Source organism: Ascaphus truei, chromosome 2, assembly GCF_040206685.1.
Source record: "Ascaphus truei isolate aAscTru1 chromosome 2, aAscTru1.hap1, whole genome shotgun sequence".
NCBI lineage: Eukaryota > Metazoa > Chordata > Amphibia > Anura > Ascaphidae > Ascaphus > Ascaphus truei.
The window spans coordinates 46,616,175-46,625,234 of NC_134484.1; the positions used below are offsets into that span (position 1 = coordinate 46,616,175).

Genomic DNA, 9,060 nt, shown 5'->3' on the forward strand with positions numbered 1-9,060 from the left:
CTCACCCTAAAACCCCCCTCATTTACCACCCCTCATCCCATCACTTTCATCCTTGGATACACCCATTTATAAACATGTTTAAAAATGAATGAAAGCAGATTTTTTTGACAATTTTTAAGGAAATGTGTTATCAAAAGAAAACAAATTTTCTTAAGAATTTGTCAAAATCTGTTAATTCATTTTTAACATTTTATAAATGAAAGTGTTTTTAAAAGGAGAGAGTATCCAAGGGGGACAGTGATAGGCTGAGGTTGATGGAAGCATGTAGGTGAGAAACGCGGAATTGCAGACATGGAAGGGGCGGTTGAGTGTCCTAGAGAGCGGGGAGGGCTGAAGCGGTTAAGGGAGGGGGGAGGAAGGGTTAAGGGTCCCGGAGAGAGGGAGTGTGGAAGCATCTAAGGACCCCAGGAGTGGGGGGTTGAAGGAATTAAGTGCCAGAGTGGGAGGGGGGATGGAGGGGTTAAGGGCCCTAGGGGGATGGGAGGGTTTAAGAAAAGGAAATCGAGGAGAGGAGCTCCTACTCTTCAGTGCTGCTGCTGGCCACTCTCACACGCTCTCTCCAACGTGCTCCAAGAAGCTCCCCCTCCCGTCTGAGTCAACATTCAGATGCAGTGTAACGGACGTGCTCGCCACAAACCGGGACAGGACCACGAGGATGAGGTGGAAATGCATATACATCGACCTTAAACCATGGAGTCGGGTCCGGAGTGCAGATTCCGTGGTCAGACATAGCCGGTCAGGGTTGGAGAAGGCAGGGTAATCCATAGACAAGCCGGGGTCAGAGCTGGAGAATGCAGGGTTCACGATATCCAAGTTGGGGTTCGGCAACAGGAAGACAGGTGCGTAGCGCTTCAGCGTAGAAGCTGCCGCGTAGGAAAGGCCTCTGCATGAGGAGCGAGAGCGGCCCATGATGAAGGCCTCTGCAAGGGGAGAATGCAGATCGGCCAAGGAACACCGAAGGTTTGCACTGGGGATCCAGCGCTTCAGCACAGGAACCAGGATGCAGGCCTCTGCTAGGAGGATATGCAGCAGGCTACAGGAAACAGGCAATAGGCCTCTGCAAGGAGGATATGCAGCGGGCCACTGGAACAAGGAAACAGACCTCTGCAAGGAGGATATGCAGCGGGCCACTGGACCAAGGAATGGCTAAGGCAGGAGTGTTTGTGGCAAACACAGTTACATCCAAGTGAATCTTGGTTTATGCTCATCCCTGAGGGAAAGGGAGAACCCAGTATAAGAAGGGCAGGGAGCCAATCAAAGGACAGAGTTGTGAGGGCATTCCTCCAATGGCGGAGCACAGAGACAGAGCTGCAGTGATTGCAAGCACAGGTGATACTGATTGCAGATACAAGGGGAAGTTGTCTAGAAACTGCATAGTTCTGTAAGGAATAGGTTTCAGCCAAACCCAGGAGCGGATTCCTTACACGCATGAAGGTAGAGACTTCACAGTGCGATAGTCTCAAAGCTGCACGTCTGACCAACGGCACCACGTAATACTGTGATAATGGGTAATCTCCCATATCAGCACACCGTGAGATTATATTATCGCTGTATTACGTTAATACCGGTATATCGCCCAACCCTAATTTCAACAAGTTTAATCCATAGGACAATAAGAAACTGTATTCATTCAGTGTAGGTATCTGCTATATTTGGAGTTTACTATACTGTACCTTGATGGGGTTAGCAGACTTGAATCATGTTTTGATCAATAGATGCAACAAAATAACTCCTTTGTTATTAGACTTAGATTATAAATGTAGAAATGTCACAAAAACATTGTAAGCGAATTTGGGAGCAGCACTGGAATTGTGCTTTCGTTTTCCATACATGTAACGACAATCTTTTTACCAACTGCATACTTCATAAACGGAGGAGTGCAGGTTCTATGTATTTGTTATCCTTAAATGATGCTAATTTTTAACATTATTAAAAACTTCACATGCATTTGTTACAGCTCATGCGGTGGAAATACATAACACGTACAGTGAATTAATAACAAACATACCCTGTATTTAATAATAGACCATTCAAAACTGTACTAATTTCATTCAAGATAAGTGAATGTGCTTCACGAATATTGAGTGGAAGAACGTTCCATAGGTAGGGAGAGATTAGCGGGCAAGGTTTAGGATGGGAGAGGGGTATGATGTGAGATCAGAGTTGAGATAAGTGGAGGTGCAGAGGAGCGCTTTAAAGGAAAGGAGGATCATTTTGTAGTTGATACAGAGATTAGTAGGAAGCCAGTGATGAAAATGCTGCTTTTTTTTTTACAAAGACTTTTTTTTCAATTCCCACCAGAAAGAATAGCAGGGTATATTGGAGTAAAGCTCACTAAATACTGTATGCTCGTGCTTGTATGTTAATACACATGGAAAATAACACTGAATAAAGCATGAAAGGGTATTTAAAATCTTCATCAACAAAAGATTGGCTATTGTAAAATCGAGTAAGTTGATTTGCACATTTAATTTGCAGAATCTATTGTTTTCCAATTTGCAGAGGCTTTGATTTTCTAAAGCTGTTCTTTTATTTCCGCAGCTATTCATTGCAATCGGAACTCAAATAATATCGATCATCCTGTCTGCACGGACAACATCAACCTGCATCTGACGGGTGAAAAAACAGACCCGCCCTTTAAGGACGACAACACTTCAAAAGTGCCGGAGCCCAAAGGAAGTCCCAAGAAACAGCAGACAGAGCCAGATATAGCCAAGGTATGCATCAAGGACTAGGCAGTGATGTTTAAACAAATCATTTGATTAGGATAGAGTATTTGTTCTGCATACACAACAGGCAAAGTTGATTAGAATGCAAAACAGAAATACAAGTCTTGGGGTGAAAATAATTAGAGAAGAAAAAAAAATTGTTGCTGCAGAGAATCAGAAATCAAAACGTATGTGGAATGTTTAATAACTTTTTTTTAATGTATTCATATTTTCTCACTGTCACTTTCTCATACTAAATATCACTTGAGCATCTTACTTTCCTTGTTATATTTAGAAGTGAATTATTGTTCTCGTTTATTTGTAAATCACCAACATATTCCACAGTGCGGTACAGGCATACCCCAGTTTAAGGACACTCACTTTAAGTAAGGACATATTTGCCCAATAGGCAAACGGTAGCTCACGCATGCGCCTGTGAGCACGTCCTGAACAGCAATACCAGCTCCCTACCTGTACCGAAGCTGTGCGCAAGCGGTGAGACTATAGAGCTTGTTACAAATGCATTATTTGCCGTTATGCACGTATATAAAGATTACAGTACAGTACATGCATCAATAAGTGGGAAAAAGGTAGTGCTTCACTTTCAGTACATTTTCACTTTACATACATGCTCCGGTCCCATTGCGTACGTTAATGCGGAGTACGTCTGTATAGTGGAGATTACAGAGTGACATGAATTACATTAACAGAATGACAGGCAAATAAGGGCAGACCTGCGCAAACAGATTCAGAAGGCAACAAGGGCCCTGCTCCTGAGAGCTTTCAATTCAAACATGACCAAGTTCTTAGCAGGTAATACGAAGGCCTAGATTTACTAAGCTCTGTTAGGCTATTTAAAATAACGCAGTATTCACCAAGGAAAATAACGGGATGTTACCACGGTTTTTCGCCTGTAAAAAAGCGTTATTTCTAACGGCTGTTGCTGTGAATGACTGGCCAGGGCTGTTTATTCCATATTCACTGTCTGTTATGGATAACGCTGGGAAATAACCTCTCGTTATTTAAGTCGTACTTGACTCTGGCGTTACTCCCATCCTGACCCTGAAATAAGGCTTTTGCAGGAGGGAGTTGAATGGGAGTAACGCCATGAAAGTGTAAGTCACGTTATGTGAAGATAAAATATGGTTACCCTGCTAATTAACTCAAATACAATTCATTATGTATATGATTATATTAGTGAATAAGACGTTAACTCAGGGAACATAACATTCATTCCTGTTTCATTTAACATCATGTTATTTGCTCTAATTTCATGGAGTTTAGTTAGTCTAAGACCCATATTTACTAATCGTGCTAGCCAATAAGATACTTTTTTGTGCCGGATGTCACATTACAGTACGTTTACTTCAGTGGTATCTACAGTAAGTTGTCTTCTTTATTCGCACCGCTAGGTAAATATGGGCCTAAACCTGCTATTTAAGCCAAATATGCCATTTGACCAGGTTTTTTTTTTTCTCTCAACTACTTCAGCGCTGGTGATACCAGAAACACATTGGCGACCAATGCTTTGTAGGCTCTTCCATTTCTGAAGGCGTCAACAATTCAGGTCACTTCTGTACAACAAACAAACAAACATAACGGTCTTTTATCTGCCTTGATATACAGTAGCACAGAGATTCATACTGTCATTTATTAGAGGAGTCCGGATATTGTGTGAATTCAATGGATAACGTTTTATTTCTGTTTTGCAAGGTTTCTTTCTTTTTTTCTTTTTTTTTTAAAGCCCAATGAGTACAGAATCCAAATGTACATGCATTTACAGTACAATGCATTAGGTACATTTCCTTGGTATACCCCAGATTGACCATGTTTTAGAGTTATCTACCTATAAGATAAGAACAAACGTCTGCTTAATAATTTATTGAAAATTCCTAAAATCTGTTCTGGCTGGGGGAGGGCCCTAATAAAGGTTTAAGATAGAACACAGTCATTCAGTTCCCTCTACCATTGCTGCATCAATGTACAGTATTTGTGTGGTACACCTGTTGTTTATTTATTCCAAGCAATCACATGTAATGAATTCTATTTGTGTAACCTCAGTAAATGGTGTGAACGGAGTTGACATACACCTGCACATTGATTGACTGATTTGAAACCTGCCTGCTTCTGTACAGTATTTTAACTATTTGAACTTCAAACCCTTCTCCCCCGCTGCATACCTCCTTTACACTGCTCATGGGTGTATGGTCTTACATTCCCTCCACATTTCTCAGTAACACTTTCATCCATTTATTGCCCAGCCAGTTTATTTACCACCCCCTTTGCAATGAATTCTTTTCATCTCCTGCCTTAGATTATCTTGTGTTTTTTTTTTTTTTTATGTCTGTGTTAAGCTCATGGAATCTCTATAAATCAGCATTACTGACCTGAGGAGAGAGAGAACTGTCGAAAACGGGTCTTATAGTATCTTTTGTTAGTCCAAATAAGAAAGGTATCACCTAATACCGAAGTACTCATTTGCTCTGCACTATTGCAGCTGGACTAACACGGCTATTTCTACTTCATTCGTAATTTAACTAGAAATTGTTGAATGCTTTTTAGATATTCAGCTGCAACGCATGGTGCTTTGAACATTGCTCAATGCTTCTGGTGTTGAGTGGTTTAGAAATATAATTTGAGTTTTTCCCTGCCAGTATGAAAATGCAGGCAAAGTGTTGCTAATGAAATAAGACCCCCACTACAGTGAGCGTTGTCTGTTTGTTTGTGTTGCGAGCGTGCGATTCTTTGGGCTGAGGTTTAAACCTATTGAACATGGGGAATGTGTTAATGGATTTTTGGCTCAGCCAAAACAGTTCTATCTTTTATTGACCATCACTTACCGTAGGACAAAATACACGATCTGCTGTTAATTGTGAGTGGAAAGTAAATCTCTCTCTTCCTCACTAATGGGCTCTATTTTCCTTAACTGCCCCTTTCCAGTAATCTCATAATTATGTCTATGAAGAATTGAAATGTGAGTTGGAAAACATTTATTTTCCATTCCTGCTGCCCCTTAGCTTTATTTCTATAGACACCTTTTAATTTGATATATTTTTTAATATTTGTATTTTAAAACACTAAATTCCACCTAATGACGTACCTGCATTTGATTATAGTATTAATAGTTGTATTCTTATTTTATCTCGAGAACTGGGTATGGTAGGATAAAACAGGCACAATGAGTTCATGCTGAGCATTTATTTTTTGCTGCCGTAGGCATATAACCTTCTCAAAGCTGGAAAGACTGTGTACATTTGCTGAAGTTAAACCCACAAGGTTGTGTATTAAACATTATCACATTAACTGTTGTCCCATCTTACACAACATGTCCAAAGCAATTCATCTGTTTAAAATACATCCATTAGAAAACATTTAAAAAAACCTATGTTTTCGGTGTTCTGTTATGGTGCTCCCTCAATTGTTTGTAAAGGGTGAAAATGTAGAATTATGAGCATATATTGTAAGTTTGCGCTCCGTGGGTTTATTATTAAGCCTCAAATCTTCTTTGGGAACCTACTGATAATAGCAACATATTTACACATTCGTATATTTGATAATATAATGTTGGATCCTTTGATATGTGGTAGGACTTGTGATAAACTCAAGGGACGGTTATGGCCATCTGCATGGCTATCTGAATGCATTTTGGCTACAGTATCTGTATTTCCACAATTTCTGTTCACCAGAAACTTGTAATGTTACCTTAACTTGTTTGTTTAATAATGACATGGTTACTTCGTTATGTAACGGGTTTTCTGAACCGGTCTGACCCCCCCAATCTCACATTGGCCCCTGTGGTCTAACCAGTCCCCACTACGGTGTAGTGTCTGGTGGTGCACCTGTTGGCTACAGGACTCCTGAGTCTCCCGCATGATGGTGTGTGTGGATTTGCCAACCCAGACAGGCAGCTGAGGTAGTGTGCTGAGTCCTACCTAGATCCAGTGCAGCGCCTCCACCTCATCAGGGTCCCGGCGTCCGCTTGGGGATGAGTCTGACGAGGAACTCCTCAGTGGTGCAGCCCCCTGTGTAATCACTCCACACTTACACACGAGGGTTTCTTTTATCAGCAACATCTTTATTGCACGGTGGGCCAGCTGCCCTCCACAATGGGGTGTATTTAGCCCTCCATTGTTCAGCTGCTTCCCTCTGAAAGGTTGCTCCTTTTCTAATGGAGTTGCTTCCACCTCTCCCCTAACGAAGATTCACCAGCTCCTCTCTGTCTGCCTTGTGCTGCCAGACTCACAGCTCTGCATCAGACTACTGCAACAATGTTGCAGACCTCCATGTGCCTCTTACTGAACAGAGGCAGCCAACAACAGGAACTCAACTAACTTTAGACAGTGATGTGTCTTATATCACCTAGGAACAGGCACATCTCTGATGTCACTAACCGTGGACACCAGCATGTTGTCACTTCCTATGGGACATATGACACCTCACCAGGGGGTGAGGGCAAACCTCCATGATAACTACTGGCATTCCTGCATACTTACCAGATTTACTGCCAGCATGAGAAAGAGATATGTACACCAATTTTACACAGGGCTACAGTTACATAGTAGATGAGATTGAAAAAAAGACTTACGTCCATCAAGTTCAACCTATGCTAAATTTAGACGACAGATGCGTTATCCTATATTTGTACTTCAAGTACAGTTTATTGATCCAGAGGAAGGCAAACAAAAAAACCCCAGAGAAATATCATCTAATAATGTCTCAAAAGGGAGAAAATAAATTCCTTCCTGACTCCAAATATTGGCAATCAGATTACTTCCTGTATCAACATCTTTCCCATATTTACTTATTTGGTATATATCCCTGTATACCTTTCCTTTCTAAAAAAGATATCTCCCAAAAAAGTTTGTATTGAAGTATTGTATCTGCCATCACAGTCTCCATGGGTAATGAATTTCCCATTTTAACTGCCCCTACTGTAAAGAACCCTTTTCTTTGTTGCTCGTGAAATATCCTGCCATCAACCTTAACGCTGCGCTTATAGTGCCTTGCAGCGACGACGCGATGTTGCTCCGAAACAAATACATTGACTCCGTCGGAAGCGCTTATAGTATGCGCGACGGCGATGTCGCGACCAAAAATGTTGAACCCGCGTCTATTTGATTTTTTTAGAGACAGTCGCCACATGTCTCTAAACCAATCAGAGACCGCGGCCCACCCCCTTTCGTTACGTCACTGGTCTTGTCGCTTAAAATCAAATTATAACTTTCGCTAGTGGTGACGGGTGAAGTCATTGGGATGACCCTGTGTCCTTTGTACTGCCCTTGGGATGAATAGTTATTTTGAAAGCTCTTTGTATTTTTCCCGAATATATTAGTACTGTATATAGTTATCATATCCCCTCTTAGACGCCTCTTTTCTAATATAAATAAATCTAATTTAGGTAGACTCTCCTCATAAATCAGATTATCCATTCTCTTTATTAATTTGGTAGCTCCTCTCTGCACTTTCTCTAGTTCCATAATGTCTTTTCAATGGAGTGGTGGCCAAAACTGTACTTCATGTTCAAGGTGTGGTCTTACAAATGCTATACAGAGGGGCATAATTATGTTTACTACCCTTTCATCCATTGCCTGTTTAATGCAAGATAAGATCTTGTTTGCCTTTGCAGCTACTGCATGATGTTGGACACTATTGCTAAGCTTGCTGTCTACAAGAACTCCTAAATCCTTATACATCAAGGATTCTCCTAATTTATCCCCATTTACTGTAATTTGTAAGTTGCCTGTTTATTCGTGTTTCTCAAATGCATAACCTTACATTTATCTGTATTAAACCTCATCTGCCATTTACCTGCCCAAGTTTTAAGTCTATCCAAGAACGGCTCCTGCCTTTCTTCTCCAATTGGATTTAGTCGTTAGAAGTTTTCTAGTATTATCTGTATTTAATACGGTGTCTCCCTGCTTGCCAAACTCCCACTTGCCCCCATTCTACCTCCATGACCCTTTGCTATTTCCTCATCCCCATCTGTTCTATTTAGTTTATCTGTTTCTTGTCCCTCCCCATATCCCCTAGTTTAAAATCTCCAACCTTTTTAACATTCTCCTCCCTCGCACAGAAGATCCCTCTTCATTGAGGTGTAATCTGTCCCTACCATAATTATTGCACCTCTTAGAAAAGGAGTCCCTGTGCTCTAAAAACCCCAAACCTCCTTCCTACACCACTTTTTTAGCCACGCATTAACGTGCCTAATCTCTGACTGTCTCCCTGAGTAACGCATGGCACTGGTAGTACTTCAGAAAATACTACCTTGAGGTCCTTGCTTTAAGCTTGCAGCCTAGATCCCTGAAATCATTTTTTAGGACCCTTCATCTATCTCTTTGTCATTGGTGCCAAC

At 41.2% G+C, this 9,060-nt stretch overlaps 1 protein-coding gene across 1 annotated transcript in view; it reads left to right on the top strand.

Annotated features, from left to right (window-relative positions):
• The window catches only part of SAMD12 (sterile alpha motif domain containing 12), a 453,365-nt gene that overhangs the window by 68,229 nt on the left and 376,076 nt on the right, over positions 1–9,060 (top strand). Inside the window, exon 2 of the mRNA XM_075582397.1 lies at positions 2,542–2,717. Within this exon, the coding sequence (XP_075438512.1) occupies positions 2,542–2,717 (176 nt within the window). The remainder of the gene's footprint in view (positions 1–2,541; positions 2,718–9,060) is intronic.